General features: G+C 38.8%; 1 protein-coding gene across 7 annotated transcripts in view; it reads left to right on the forward strand.

The window, feature by feature from the left end:
- The window catches only part of ANO4 (anoctamin 4), a 197,529-nt gene that overhangs the window by 123,240 nt on the left and 57,725 nt on the right, over positions 1–16,564 (forward strand). For 5 of the 7 annotated variants that reach the window (XM_087764788.1, XM_087764785.1, XM_087764790.1 and 2 more), the window contains 4 exons: positions 1,446–1,546; positions 1,798–1,899; positions 4,786–4,830; positions 9,563–9,694. In XM_087764788.1, the coding sequence (XP_087620914.1) occupies positions 1,446–1,546; positions 1,798–1,899; positions 4,786–4,830; positions 9,563–9,694 (380 nt within the window). Of the gene's footprint in view, positions 1–1,445; positions 1,547–1,797; positions 1,900–4,723; positions 4,831–9,562; positions 9,695–16,564 lie in introns of those variants that run through there. The other 2 variants (XM_087764789.1, XM_087764791.1) reach the window with 2 other exon arrangements.

The raw sequence follows: 16,564 nt of genomic DNA on the forward strand, positions 1-16,564 counted from the left end.
ATCATTTCTATCACTTCACAAACTAGTAACAACATTCTAGCTACTCTAAGGACATGAACATGCTATAGCAGTTCTGGTAATTTCAGCATCTCTCAGGATAGTGGAGGGAAGAATCAAATAGGCATCAAAAGTACCAGTGTCAGCCTCCCACTCATATAGTCACTATAGCTTCCAGATAAACAATAGTAGGTTTAAGAATTCCCAGTAAATTGTATTAACCAAGAATAAATGTGAGAAACACTGAATATAGTACAATGTCTAAAAAAAATAGGAAATCAACCCTAAAGCCAACTAACAATTTTCTTGCCTGTTTTTCTCAGCCTCCTTTTCCTTTTCTCATACCCTACACACCTTTATCCATTTCCTGGGTGTTCCTTGAACTCAGTCTGTAGTAGTTGTCCCTGTTAATGGGATCCATTTAGTTGTCTCAAGCTGTATTATATGCAATTTTATGAGAATTTCATTGATTCCCATTAGAATTTGAACAATTCATCTTCCAGTATTAACATGTTGCTGTCTGTGTTCTCACGTCAGCTTCAGCTGACCCTGCTGTAGCTTTCTTGTAAAGTACTATTCCTCCTCCTGAGTGCAAACAGAGGTAAAATTCTCACCTTCTCCTCTTTACTGCATATCATCCTCTGTTCTTCGCCAGACAGCCTTCTGTTAGGTAGCAGCCATTCTGGTGCAAATACCCTATGTAAAGCTCTCTCCACACTATATACAACCCATAGAAAAGAAGATGGGAGCACTGCAAAGAGATCTTCCTGGCATGGTCATGGCCCTTGACCTTCCTGGGCAACAAATCTGTACAATACTATGCTGTGAGCAGCATCAGATTTCCTTTTTCCTGCTGGCATCAATTCTAATACTCAGAATTCACGTGGCCAAGAGTGAAGCTGGAGGAAGGGAAGCTGGAGACCATGGCTCTGTAGCTGGGACTTCATTATTTGTCCGTGTGGGGCAACAACGATGAGAGCACACTGTCATACAAACTTTACTTGATTGCCAGATGTGTCTCCACACATCTGCACTTCTGTGTGGGTGCCGAAAACCCAGTCAATTGGCAGAATCAGATCCTGACTTGCCATTTTGCTTTTAGCTGAAGTTCAGGACCAAGCTTGCAGACTCAGATTTACCCACCAACCTTATTCCCACCCTACACTTGGGTAACCCACAACTGCACATCAGCCTCCCCTCCATGTCCTCCTTTCCATGTGAAGGAAATGCATGTGCAGGCCAGAAGGGAGTCACAGCATGGCTTTCAGGAAACCGGAAGGAAAATAAGTTGACAAAATACTGGTAGAACTACATGTGCTTGAAGAAGAATCAGGAAGAGGAAGGGATGGCATAAGACCAGAAAAATAGATATTGACCACTGATCACAGTTTCTTTCTTTTTTACTTGAAAAAGTAAGCACTGGTGGCTGTTATGTTTTTCTTTTGCAGTCATCTCTAACAAACAGCGACATCATCTTTGTGAAGTTGCATGCCCCTTGGGAGGTCCTGGGCAAATATGCTGAACTAATGAATGTAAGAATGCCTTTCAGGTAGGTGTAGTTGTATTTTGTCTCAACCTCCAAAGTCACACTATACTGTAAAGCTAATGTAATAATAACACCAAAATGCACTGGGAAAAGCTCTTCTATAAGATACCACACATCATCAGAAAACATAAATGGAGTACCTTAGATATTCATTGCTGTTTCTTGTTAATGCCTGCAATTTCAGTACAATACTGGTTTGAAATTAAGGTGCGCTGTAGCAGTGCAGCTGTTTTCATGGGGTATTCTATCCTTAGGCCCTTTAACCCCTTCAGTGCTGGAGCCCCCTGCATACTTGTGCGCTGCTGTTTTTTAAATGGACATTTCATTGAAATCAATGGGAGGTCAAGAAGATCCAGGTACGTAAGGCAGCACAGAAGGTGCATGTCTGTATCTGGTATGTTCAGCACCTGTAAATTGCTTATATAGTGTGTAATTACGGAAACGCAGAGTATAAATAATTATCCCTTCTAATAGGAGAACGATTCAGAATATAAATGCTTTTTTTTCTGCGGAGAAAATAAAGAACTTATATTAAATGCTACTGATAAATAAATCCATTCCACATAGTCATTCAGATTATTTTTATCATTTAGTTAATATTATTTGCATGTTGGGCTATGAAATTTTCTATGTAAAATATTGATTTTACTCTGCTGGTTATCAGAACTGTTAAAATAGCACAAAGACTTCCACTGAAACTGATCAAAACCAATGAACTGAAAGGTCTTGATTCTTCTTTCAATTAGCAGGGTGTATAGTTGCATAACTCCATTGATTTTAATGGAATTACTCCTGAGCAAGAAAAGGATCAGACCCAGAATATGCAACTAGTGAGTTGGTGTCCTTTGTAGGATTTCTGTTCCTGTTTTCTTCTTACTTAAGGATGAAAAATGCCTCTGATAAGAGACAAGCTGTAGCAGTACAGAACTTGCTAGGAAAAATGGATATGAATTGAGGACAAATTACAGGCTTATTCTGTATGTATTTTGGTTTGCATTTTCACAGCAAATCTTCAACTGTTCCTTCTTGTGCTTTTAGTGATAGAGAGAAAAATACAAAAGCCATCACAAGTTATTGCAAGATATTAATATTCTTTGAAAAAAGTTTTACAGCCATAGAAAAAATGGGCTAGGCCAAAAGCATACCTTCTTTGACTTCTGTGGCATTCCTTGGGATGAACCTGCCCCAGCAGGAGGATAAGGTCTCATGATTAAGAAATATACCAGGAACTCAGGTTTTAGTCACTGTGAGCAGCTTGTTCTTTCCTGATCTGAAGTCCCTTTTTTGAAATCCGTCTCTCAGTAGATAGCAAAGTATATGCCATACAGATTATATAGAAAGCAATGAAAATACTGAAGTTTCCTGATCTGCTTCAGGACCAGAGCTTCATTCTTTCCACATCCACAGAGAGAGAATTATTACAATATTGTTAAGAGGAAATCATGGTGATTTACTAATGTCTGCTAGGCAGGCTCTTAAATTTTATTTTAAGAGCAACAATACTGTTTAGCATTTAAAAACAAGTACCAGCATTTTACAAAATGTCCCCTAGTCTAGACTGCCTGTTTCCAGGTGCCCTTGTCTGACCCCTTGCTTTAAGGGCTGTTGATTGCTTGCAGCTCCTGATATTTTAGGTTGGAATTGTCCAAAGTGCACACATCAGTGAATAAAATCCTTGCTGTTTCAAAGCAGGGGTGCCAAAACAGTGGATACCTCTGAATATTTGAAGCAAAATCAAGAAGTGGATGACATCTTCAGAAACATTTAGCTTTGACCCTTCTCTGCTCTTGCTGAGTAGAGCAAGATAAATAACACTATCTTGTGGAGGAGTTGGCCAAAGGAGGCCAGCCAACATGAAATCGTTTTGAAAATTTCACTTCACGAGCACAATGTGGACACTGGTAACAAAAATAATGTCAAAATATTATATGTTATTTAAATTCTAGGTTCTGAAAATCAACGTGGAATTCTAACCAGTTTTTTTCTATAGTTTATAAAGCATCAGCGCTGTCTTATTTTAGAAAGGTCCCAACCATGCTTGTTTCCGAGGCACTAACAGCATTCCTACAGTACAGTTCATTCTGAATATTTTTGTATATAAAAACTGTGGTGTGAGCCCTTCATTTTCAAGAAGTGGTACAGTTCAGCATTACACCATGGAACCTCTCAGAATATACAGAAACCACCTTGAGTTAACAATGACCTCCAGCAGATGACAAAGTCAGCCTCTGGAGGAGGAAACCGGAGTTCAGGCAGGCATCCAAATCTTCTAGTAAGGAGTATCAGCCCCAGACCTACACCTAAAAGCCCTCAGGTTTTCTTAACTCTCATGAAGATGTGATCTTTCTGCTGAAGACTATGGGTCAGATCCTGACAGCTGTGGTCTTATAGGCATGTATGAGGAGAACAAGAGCTGGCAGCAGCAGAGTGGGACAGGAGGTGGACTCCCTGTTCTGGATCTACACAGGATGGTTAGGGGACCGCTCCGCCTGCCTGCCCCAGGCGACATGAGCCCTACAGGGCTGGTCAGGAAGCAGGCCAAGAGTGTGGTCAGCATGTGTCAGCTCGTGCATCCTTGTCTGCTCACTGGTTCTCCACACGTACTCCCACACAGCTTATTGCACTGACAACAAAAATCAGCTGTGCCTGTATGAGGGGCAGAGGGAATGGCTGCATACTTGGGGGGGGTTGGGGGGGGGTGGTGTTGCGGAAGGGGCAAGCACATGCTCACTTGCTTGTGTAGCTTATATTGTGTTTCAAGGGATGTTACCTCAACAGCAAGCACTGGTCCCAGTTGGTACTGCATGTGTTATGGCATGTTGCAGCATCAGGTACCACTTTCCTGGCTTTTCTAAGTGATTCCCCTTGTATTTCACCAAATGCAGTTTTAATAATTCACTAGTGGATGTGAGAAAATTTATCTATATTTGTATTAGGCCTATAAAATTCCTGCAACAGTTTATAGACTTCTTTGAAATAGAAACATCTTTGGGTCCCTGTCTTTCACACATGACAAGTAGCAGAAAAAGCGAAGACAATGGGAAAACGATGACCTTCTTGCAGTTCAAATGCCACAAGAGTCTGTGTGGCTTCCTGTGACAGTTCTGTTAATCTCTCTTTTAGTCTCTTCCTCCACCTCTTACAGGCTTCTGTCTTCAATCTCCTTTCCTTCCTTGCTAGTTCATACTGTAACTGACGATGGGTTTTCTTCTCGACTGGCTTCATTTTTGCTGTTCTTCCAGGAGAAAAATCTATTACCTGCACCGCCGATACAAGTTCATGAATAGGTGAGTACAATTCTCATGCCAGTCCAGTTTATGTTCATTTGGACTCAATAACAAAAATGATGGTTAAGGTCAAGTTGGAAGGAAAAGTTTATTAATTAGCTGTGTTTGTAGGAAAGTTGAAGGGAGTGATTACACACTAGGACATCTGCAAAAACAAATACAGAAGCTACATTTTAAGGCATCTGCCACATGAAAGAGGCAATTCATTTTATCAGTGTTGCCTTTTTTAGAAATAAGGAAATATTTTTCAGTTGATGGAGTCTTTTAAAGAAGAATATGTGTGTTAGTGCAAGCACTGTATCTCTCTTTTCATGTAGCTCATTAGGAAGTTTCTTGGGGTTAAAATACCACAGTTATGGCTTTTTTTTCATTTCCATGCACCTTGCTTACTTATAATAGTGATGGCATTATTTATTTATTGCTTCCTTTGTGGGGATGCTTAGTACTTTGTTGCTAGATAGGAAGGAAATGAACCAAGTTCATCTCTGGTGTAACATTATTGAGCCTGAGAGATGAGTATTTTTCAAGAATCTTTGAAGTGCTTTCACTCAATTATTAAATATCTTTAAGGTTATGTTTCATGCTTGTTTTATGCCTGACTTAATACAATAAAAAACTTCCAATGCTGCAGTTCGCATTTTCTTCTTAATACATTGGACAATTAAATGAAAATGTCTCCAAAAAGTCTAAAAAATATACAGGCTTGGAAAAGACCAGAATCATATGTTGGCATTTAATGTCACAGTGCTGTTGATGGAGTTTTCAGAAGGGCCTAGCATTTGATTTACTGTCTCACTCTGAGATCAGTGGAAAAACTCCCATGAACCTTTGAGAGAGAAGCATTAGCTTTGAAAAATCTGCATGTTGGAGTAAACAGCTGTATCACTCTGCAGCTAATGTCAGTAGATGAACATCCATGGGAAAATAAATCACATATGATCACTCTGCTGTATAAGCATATTAAAAAGCATTTTGTATATCAAATTCCATCACACTGTGCTGGTGACTTGAAAGTACCAGCATTGGTCTCACATTATCATATTTGTTTCTTTATATTAGTAAGGACCAAATGAGCTCTTTGTGGCATTCAGACATTTTACCTAGTTGACACAGGCTCATAGACGCACACAATTCTTCTAAAGCTTGTCGATGCTCCCCCCTTTCCATCACCACCTTACAATAAATACTATAGCACCTGTTAACTTTGGAATTTGTCTTGATTTTAATTAAGACATGGCTGCTTTGACTAAAGCAATAGATTAAAATGAAGGAGTAGATGAAGATTCCAACATTTATGTGTGGTCTATGAAATTTTGCTTTACATTCATTTTCTTATGAGTCAGGATGCAATCTGAAGTCAGTATGGGAAGAGGTATAATCTTTTTCTGGTATTTTAGTTCCTGAGTGATGACAACACTTGGCTAAATTCAATTTTTATGTTCAGGTCTATAAATAGCTACTTGAGGTGGAAAAGCTATAACAAAATAGTTGCAGTGGAAAAAAAAGAAAACATATTCAGCTTTATTTTCATTTATGTGAAACTCAGATATACAGCTTCAATAAAAGCACCTATTTCTTCTGCTCCTAGTTCAGTGCAGATTGCAAGTAACTGAAGCCTTGATCCATTTTTTTTGAGCAAAGCCAAACATTATATTGACATTCAGGCAAAATTTATTTTAAAGAGGACTTTTGTTACAAAGTAAAACCCAGAGCAAGTCGCTTGCAACTTGTCAATCTGACTTGAATTTTCTCTCTGAAAAATTCTAGTGATCCCAAAATTTCAAATAACAAAACTCCCCTCATATATTCTAGAGAAAAGGAGGTGTATTAGGTACCTACACAGTACCTAGAATGCTACCTGCATTGTGCTTAAAAACTAAACTAAGATAGTATCTAGCACTACAATATGCATTAAGCTCTGTCAAAGTTGAGCCAGAGATAAAAACCAGTCTTGATTCAAAACATTTTTTTTCCTAACTTCCTCTTCCCTTTGAAAAAATGATTCTATCCCTACCCCACTTCCTATTGAGAAACCAGTTTCTCTGAAATTATTTGAGAAAGCCTTTGTGTGAGTTAAGCACGATATCTATCTTCAGAAAGAGCATACTGGGTAAAGAGTAGACCTGGAGAGCAGGGGCAGGATTGAAGTGGAAGAGACTCTGTCTTTGAGACGTGATGTGAATTAAGACAATGATTTTTTGCTATGTGAGGCTAACAAGTGTTTTTAAAGAAGGAATTTAAGAAGGATACTATCATCAGGTCTTCCACTCTTCTCTTTCATTGTGGCTAACTCTACAGTGCCTCATCACTCCATGCACTCTGTTGTTCTTGTGTAGGTTGCTCTGCTTTCCAAATACCATTTCCCTATTCAGCTGAGTATATAAGCTTTTCTGTAAGGGAAGGTGAGGCATGGGTTAGCCTTGAAGAAGCGATAAAACACAGTAGATTTTTAACACTGTGTGTCTGCGTTTGTTAGCACCAACACCACTCTTTCAGCCTTCTTTTTTTGAGACATGCTCCTGTACAGTATAAAGCCTGCACTGCTGGCTGATGGCACTGTTGAAGTGGCCTGAAGGCAATTTAAGAGTTTGGTCATTTTTCTTTTCCAAGGAGATAACTAGGCTTTTTTTCCGTAGGGATGGCTTTGTTGTACTGTATGTTCTGGGCCTTGTAGAGAGGCTTTGCAACCTTTTCAGACCTGTTTGCCAGCAGGGAAGGAGCAGGCTCACTGAGCATGCCAAGTAAGCTGAGCCTTGGGAATGGAAAACCAGTCAAATTCTGGATACTCTCAGTGAGAAGCCAACATGAATAATGCATTGCTCTTAAGTGGGGAAAGCACTGTGTGTGCTGTGCGTGCAGGCACGGTGTGATAAACCTGCAGCACACGTATCTCAAATGTGCACATTGACTGGTGGGATGAGGGGGAAAGGATTGCAGATTAGCAAGGGTGTTAATAGCTTAGAGAATTCAAACGATTTTAGTTAACAAATAAGCACGGAATGGGATTTTAGAAAACCTGCCTGATTCCTCTTCCCTTTTCCATACCCAGAGTCACTAAGCCTGCCGAATATACAGTAATGCAGAGCTTGTGGCCTTTACAGAGGGAAAACTGGAAGCCAAGAGAGAGGGAATCCCCCTGGAGAGAACTTACTTTTCCCTTGTCATTCCTATCAGTGTCTGCACAGACTAGCTCAAGGCTGTCAGGCTGGATGCTGCAACTGGAGAGTTACAGTTGGTCAGGCCCTTTACAGCACTGTGATCTGGGTACAGACATTTGCAAACTACCTCCTCCCGCACTTTGAACTGCTGGGCTGGTGCAAGCACTGCCCATGAAGAGTTTATGATTAATTTAGTATGTCTTATGTTCATATACACATTCCAGTTCTTCCAAACAGTCCTGATGGTAAATTTGCACCCCCCATGCTATTCCCAGAATGGGAATACACAAATGGTACCAAAACAAGTAGAGCTAATTTGTTTACAATTTTTAAATGTGGCCATGTTTAAAAATTAGCATTAGCTTTCTTATCCAAGATAAAAATACCTGAGGTTGAATATTCCATGAAATATTATGTGTATTTTAAATGAAAATATGTAATAATTTCACGTCACTCCCACACACTCAGCTGCTTGGGTATGGATTGCCCTCCCTCAGAGTGACTGTGTAGAGCTCACACCATTTGCTGGTCATAGAGTTATTGCACTGACTTCTGTCAAAAGAAAAGAAACAACTACATTTCCAGTCCTTGAGCTTCATCCAGAACTGGATGTAAAGTTCAAAGGATGTAAATTCATGCCCTTTAGCTCTAGTCCTGGAAAGATTCATCCACTGACTGAAGTATGTGCATACTCCATAATTCGTAGTCTATGATTTTTGCAGGCAGGGATCACTGATTAGGACTTGAAGGTGTTAGGAACTTCTGAGAGAGTAGAGCTCATTGTGCCAGACATACTTCATCTTTCTTATGTGTTTTTCATTATAACATTTTAGTTTGGATTTGAATTTGGTTTAGGTTGGCTTCTCCAATCAGCTCTGATTCTTCCCTTTTCCTTCATTTCAGTGTGCGTCTTTGCATGAGTGCACTTGCAGTTAAATCTGCCCTTTCTCCAGCTTGATCTTAGTTTGCTTTCACCTTCTAAATGTAAGAATCTGCGTAGCAGTCGCCTATTAATCTATACACTGAGTATTCTGGTTTCATGGAGGTTGTAGTGTAGCAAGACACTACAATTGAACCAAATGAACAAAGTAGCCTATTTTTTATAGCATCAATTGTGAGGTAAGAATCCGTAGGGACAGCAGTAAAGGGATGCAACTTTCTGGGGTTTAGCTTCCAAAGCTTTCTGTCACAGTCTCTGATGTTCTAATGTTTATGTGTCCAAAGTCTAATGTGTCAATTAAGCCTGAAATTTAAGCTAACTGAAAAGCTGAGAAATAAAGGTTTAGGGAGTTGCCAAAAGCCTACTCGGCTTAATGAGATTTATAGCAGCATGTACCATCAGCATCGTTTTTCTGTTGAGACAAAATAAGATGCTCCTCTGCTGAAAGCTGGTTATTGATAATCAAGTTCAGCATGTATAATTTGGTCTACCTTGAAAAAGTCAAAAGACATTGCATCTTTTCTAGCTGTAAATATTAAGAGGCCTATTTTGCCAGCATGTGTTCTTTGTAAGTGCTCTGTAATGTAATGAAAAAAACACTATCTCAAATGCTCGCACTTTTCATGTGCTGCAGGATCGAGAAACAAATAAGCAGGTTTCGAGGATGGTTACCTAGAAAGCCAATGAAACTGGACAAGGAGACACTGCCAGATCTGGAGGAGAATGACTGCTATACTGCTCCATTCAGCCAACAAAGGATCCATCAGTGAGTATTTTATTATATCTTAATTACAAGATGCAAACTCTTCCTTCTGGATTCACCCTGGAAAAAATCAATTTCTTAGTTCATGTCTTAAAGACTAGTGCCTTCAAATTAGGTCTTTGTCACAAAAAGGGAGAGAGAGAGAGTCCTGAGAAAGCATAAAGTATCTCTACATTTCTAATAATTAAAGGTCCAGCTCAAAGCTAAAGGAAATCAATGGAAAAGTTCTTTTTAATTCACTGGAATTTCAATTACATCCCTAAAGTAGTCAAATGGCTAATTCTCTCTCGGGTCAGAATTGCAGTTGTTCTTTGTCACTTAAAGATGTGATTAAAACTTCATTTTCAGCATTTCTATGTCTTTAGCATAATCAAAATTAGTCCTTCTAACACTGATGTTCAAAATAAACTGATATTGCATTTCATTCCTAGTTATGACTGTAGAACAAACAGAACTCTAAAGAAAGCAGAGAATGTCGTTTTGTTTGTATTTTTCTGTCTGTTACTTTTATGGAAGCAAAACTGCTTGCAAAATGCCAGTGTTAACACCTATCAGTGACAGTTGTCCAAGTGTACCAATGGCACCAGTGTTGCACCAATGCCACTAGAGAAATCGTTTGACTTCTACAAGCATTTATTCACTTGCAAAATGCAAAACAGAAAAAGCCCCATGTGACTTTCATATCCCATGATGAATTTCAGGGCTGTCAAATTTTGGAGAAAGAGGGTGTCTTATGGGTTGATACAGTGTTTGTGATATGGGAAACAGTCATTGACTAACTGAGAACAAATTCACAAGGAATAGGCAGCACTGATGAGGGTACTAACAGAAGACAGAGAATGAATTGCAAGCAGCTCAAAGTCTGAAAATCCGAAATATGTGGTTTTATTCAGGAAGAAGCCAAATTGATATAATGCTCTTAAATGCCTCACTTTGAACAATTTTTCAGGGATTGGATTTATTAGCTGCAATAGGAATGAATAAAATAGACCTCCTCTGCCATAATGCCCTCCGCCATTATGGGGAGCAGAATGAAGTCCCCATAATCCAAGGGAAAATGGTTAGCAATCTGCTACACAACTTAGACACACACAAGTCTATGGAGCTGGATGGGATCAACCCAAGTGCACTGAGGGAGATGGCGAAGGGCTCACCAAACCACTTTCAATCATCTATCAGCAGCCCTGGCTAACTGGCAAGGTCCTACATGGCTGGAGGTTAGCAAATGTGATGCCCATCTACAAGAAGGACTGGAAGGAGGATGCGGGGAACTACAGGCCTGTCAGTCTGACCTCGGTGCTGGGGAAGGTTATGGAGCAGATCATCTTGGGTGCTTGAGTCAGGTTCAGACTACAGAGTCTTCCAATACTTGAGCAAAAAGATGGGTCCGTTATTGTGCCCTGCAATAGGAAGAGTAAGTGCAAATTAGTTCGAGAATAGACAAGTGATAGTAAAAAAATGAAGAAATTGGGATGTCTGGGTTCATATTTTTATTAATAGTAATATTAACTATTAACTTCCCTTAAAATTACAGCACATAAGAAAGGGGGTTTTTGTGTCTGGAAGGAGAATTGGCGTATATGAACCAGAATATTTTTTTCATTCTTCTGTCTTGCTCATGTTTGTGTTGGTAAACTGGCAGGGGTGGGGGGGAGTATTAAATACTATGTTAGTTTCATTAGCATTCCTGCTGTTGTTTGGCACTTCTTTTACATCATTGCAGACTTTGAAGCTCTACTCCCCAGCAGGCCTGACATTTTCTGTTTTGCTTTCTGTACAGTCTTCCATTCCTTTTGTGTGGGGACTGATAAAATGCTGGCTGAGGTGCCCTCATTCTCCCAAAAGGTGCTGGCTCTGACAGGATTCTTGTCTGTTGGCTGTGTCTGTCTTATTCTGTTTCACTAAAATCTTGAAATATAATGACTTGTTCAATATTCATCTAGTGAGTTGCATGCAGGCATTTTAATTGTCCCAAGGATTTCAGGGTATGTTGGTAAGCAGAGCATTTCGGGAACATCTTTAGTATGTGCTTTTAATCTTTGATTGTGGAGTATGGTTATCAAATAATTGGAAATGTAGAGTTAAAAAGAATGATTTTATTAGTATCAGTTAACAGTTAAGAAGTCTATTATGTTGGGGTGCGCTTTGTACAAATTGCTGCTTACTTTGTGCAAATTGCTGCTTCTTCTAAGATATACATAAACATTCTGTTGAAAGACCTCTATATAACGAGCCAGTAGTAAATATGCCCACCTATCCCCAAACATGGGGAAAGTATGTTTATCCCAACATGTGTTAACTGATGTAGCAGTTACTGTGACTGGCACCTTCATTTGTCTGAGTCACTTGTGCCAGATGAGGGTTTGATTGCTAAGAAAATTATTTCCTTTCACCTCTGCCCACTGCTAAGTGTAGTAACCTTCACAAGGGCAGCACTAATAATTGTCACCTACTCAGAACAGTAACAGAAATGCTCTAAAGTTGATAAAATCCTGCCTCCATATAAGATTAAACTTCAGGTTTTTTTCAGTTGTCACTGTTGCATTACATAAGCTTTTACTTGGTTTTTAACAAGTAAAAAAGTTACTAATTGAGTATTTTTTTTTTTAACCTGTCAAGGGTTTTATTTAAATTTCTAACCCAGAGCCCCACAATACTGTTTAAGGAATGTGAAGATAAATAGTTACTGAAATTCTTGAGCTGCAGAAATAAAAGTTGCCATCTACAATAATGTCATGATAATTTAGCTTGCAGTTCGCCAGTGGTAAAAGTCCATGCATTTTCTTATTTGGTGTAGCTAAGGCTTTCCTAGAGTGCTCTTACCATACCGTATTGCCATTACAATGCAGTTATAATGAAGTCTATAAAATTGTCATGGGCAGTTACTTGTGGCGTTCACATTGTTTTCAACAAGAACATCATCCTGTAGGCTAGAATAACAGTGACAGTCTCTTCCCTGCTCTTGGGCTTTTAGATGTGACCCTGCATCCCTTTCCATCACACACTTGGGCCAAAACTGCTTCAGACAGAGCACACATAGGACAGAGGGGTGTCCCAGTACCACATCGATGCTCCACTGGCTAACCTCGGTGTGGTTTAAGACTTTTCATCCAACATAGGACCATTTTTTGAAGAAGGAAAATGTTAGTAGCATGTTGAGTTCTTGAAGTCCTCAGTGAACGGGGAATGAATGCAAGGCTTTCAGACCTTCTACACTGTGTTAAGGTGGTAGCTGAAAAATGTCACTAGTGTCTGCTTTTCCTTTTTATCAGATCTTATGTACAGATTTTGAGTTTCAAGTTTATAGTAAAGAAGACTAAATTTTCTTGCAAATCTGGAATCCTAAGTGAGAAGAAAAGATGAGTGGGAAGAACATTAAACTGTTCTTTAATAAATAGCCACAGGAGCCTAAAACATATAATCAGTCTTTTAATTACACTAATGAGGATTTTTCTGGCTATTTTACAAGTATTTCTGGAGAGCAAGATATGTACTTTTGCGAGTTGAGCATATCCAGGATTTCTGTGTTGTCATAAACCAATGCTTATCCAAGACATGCTGAACGATTGGCCGTGTAGTAAATAATTCACAAATACAACCATCTTGGAAGTATAAATCTCCATTTACTGAGTTTTCAGATAAGATCTCTGTGTCTTCACTGTAGGTTTTCGCACACACCATAGCTGGAGGTTGCAGAATTCTTCCTTCTCTCGTGGTTTTATGTGCTTTTAATTTTCTAAAATATTATTCTTTAAATATTTATATGAGCTTGTCCATGTTTGATGTTTGTCCAGATATTGTGATATTGCAATTTGGGTCTAGAATTCCTTATTTCTTCCTTTCTTCATAGCCTCAGACATTTTTCACCTCAGCAACGAAGAGGCATTTTCTCTTTTTTGATCTAGCCACAGTTTGCACATCCAGGTCTCCAATCTGATACAGACGATGTTTGAAACATGGTATGAGTACAGTCCTCATTTGTGATAGCTGCTTTTAGAAGCATGGAATGACAGATGACTGACAGTACTTACAGTGCGGAGTCTGGGAAGTAAAATAGTTAAGACCAAAACCAGCAAGGTCTGATCAGACCTTTTTTCAATAGGATTAATATTTTTGAAATCAAAAAGGCCAGATATGGAGAAAGGCTAGCTTTCAGAAAAAACTAAATTTGTATTAAGAGACACAGCTAACCATCTGCCCTTCCTCCAAAACAGGCAAAGAAGAAAACTGTAAGAATCGCATATTTAAGATGTGCCTATAACTTTTGCAGTATGACTTCAGGTTTTCTTTTAAAGGGATTATGGCATACCTTATAGGATATACCACAAAATTGTCAGTACAAGAGAAGGCCTCAATTAATCTTATTTCCTAAGTAACAGGAAATCTCTTTTTGGAGGAAAGAAGCTCTGCCTGGCTGAGGTAAGCATTTTTTTGGAATTGTGTAGACTACAAAATAGTAATTTTCAGGATAGACTTCTGAGTAGTATCTCTCTTCTGCAGCCACAGCTTGGGAAGGGCTTTATTTATGCCAAAAGATTTCTTCTGAAAATTATCAGTTACAAGAATGCACAGTTCACAATATGTGAAAAATGTTTTCCATCACACATGATGATAATTATTTTTCTACTGCATCTTAGTTATTTTATGTAGTTAGCTGCTAGTCAGCTGGGAATAGTAACAGTAGTAATCAGCTGCAATTTCTTAGATAGCTATATACTAGGTATGAAAATGCTTTTAATTGCTGTTTAGAGATTTCAAACTTTATATCAGGAGCTATTTTCCCCTTTTTTTTTTCTTCCAAACATGCTAAACTCTCTGGTTAAATATCAATCTAATATATAATTGAATAAACCACTTAAAAATAAATATTTATTACTTCAGTGAAAATTAGATTAAAAAATTACACAATTAGGAGGACTAGGACAGTATCTGGATAGTTTAACAAAAATGGCCCTGTATACCAGAGGTTAATGGAGTTACTCTCATTTGTACTATGTCCCCTTGTGGTACATGAAGATCTTGTCCTGTATCTTTGTCAGATTTCCAAGATATGTGTGTCTCAGGGTGGAGTTACATTTTAAGCTTTCTGTGATGCTCAGATAAGCCCTAATAAATTCCATCCCCACCAAGATGATCTGTGCCCATGTCCCCCGGAGCTGCTTCACCCCAAGATCATGGATGGGTCAGGGAGCTGCTACCACTGGAGACAAGGGACAGGGCTGCATCGACACTTGTTTTGAACTAGGATGGTCATTCTTGTGTTTATATTCATCTACAGTATAATAACTACATATTTGCAAATGGCTTTTTATAAGCAGGGAATCACAGTTCTGTAAGATTCCTGCTCTTAAACAAATCTTTGTGCAGCCAAACTTGGAAATGCCCCGTAATGGGTTTTTTAAATTCTCTCTGATTCTGGAAGTTTTAATTGCCTGGCAAACTGAATGAAACAGGGCATCCCTGAAAAATACATAAAGCTCATTCTATGTCAGATGAATATTCCTGAGTGAACCAATTTAAATTAAGAAGTGATTTGGGTGGCAGGGCGATTTGGGGGGAAGGGCAGAGGAAGGTGGAGGAGAGATTCAGCACTTTCAAGACTCTCTAGTTTACTTTAGCAGTTTTGAGGCTGTGATGTGCCAAATCTGAAACAGACAAAGCCACTAATACCTTCTTCAACCCAGTGTGATCCTGTTTTAGGCACATGATGTGAAAAATCCCTGGTAACCATTAATAAACATTTTCTTTTAGATAACCAAAAAAGTCAGCTGCAACCTTAAAAGTCAGGCAAAATGAAAATAAATAGAAAGTGATAATAATACACCCATTTTCAAACAAATAAAATACAGGGATGTGTGGTAATATTCTCACTGGAATACTGCAGGCTCATCTTGTTGCTGCTACTACAGCTGATGATTTTCTTTCTCTGATGTTAAATGAGGTATAAAACCTGCTATTGCCTCAGCCAACAACAGCTAGCTACTGCCGGTGGTTTACCTGGGAGTGAAGAGGGTTGAGCATTTTTCCTGCACTAAAGAATACACATTTCATATAGTGATTACTACTTCAGACAACATCTGTGCTTTTGGTTTGTACTGCTTCCAGCAATAGACATTTGCTTGGAACATACCTTTTCGTACGGTGAGTGTCAGACATTGAATGTTTCAGTGCCTGGGAATCCTGTGGAGCAAAGGTGCACATTGATACGTGCATGCACACATCCTCACTTTGTAGCTTTGAACGGGTGTTCAGCTTTCAGCTTGTATATCTTAACAGTACAGCAGAAAATAGCCTTTTCCTGCCTTTTGCTTCTCCAAAATAAATTGAAAAGTAAACCTATTTTGTTTCAAATGGGTGTTAGACAAAGATTCAAAAGCTAAATTTACCCCTAAAGGGTTTGTACAACCTGCAAAATTACCAAAGAGAATGTATGAACAGGAATTCATTGGCAGCTTATTCATGGTTGAATTCGCATTAATTTGAGGGCCTTCTTTAGATGACAGTTAGTTTTGCTGTGCTTTGTTATCCGTGGAAAAATAGTTTGAAATCTCCAGTTCAGAGTCTAATTAAGAAAGCTACAAATATAATTTCAAAGCAATTAACCTTCACTGACTCTTCATGTCGCTCACAGTATGAATGTAAGAGCAGTATTTCCACAATGACATTTTTAAAAGGGACTTTAATTAAGGATCAACTCTGGAACCTTTCCTGCCAGAAGTGCTCTCATTATCTTCATTGGGATTTTCCTTTTGAGTAAGGACAGCTCACACAAATAAGACTTACAGGACTAGGCTAATGGTTATAACTGTTGTGGAACAAATCACTGGCTTTATTATCTACCTATACATTAACTTCACAGGTAATAAAATAATA

The sequence above is a fragment of the Nipponia nippon genome, unplaced genomic scaffold (genome assembly GCF_047370975.1).
Source record: "Nipponia nippon isolate SJK-2023a ecotype South Korea unplaced genomic scaffold, ASM4737097v1 scaffold_3, whole genome shotgun sequence".
Lineage (NCBI taxonomy): Eukaryota > Metazoa > Chordata > Aves > Pelecaniformes > Threskiornithidae > Nipponia > Nipponia nippon.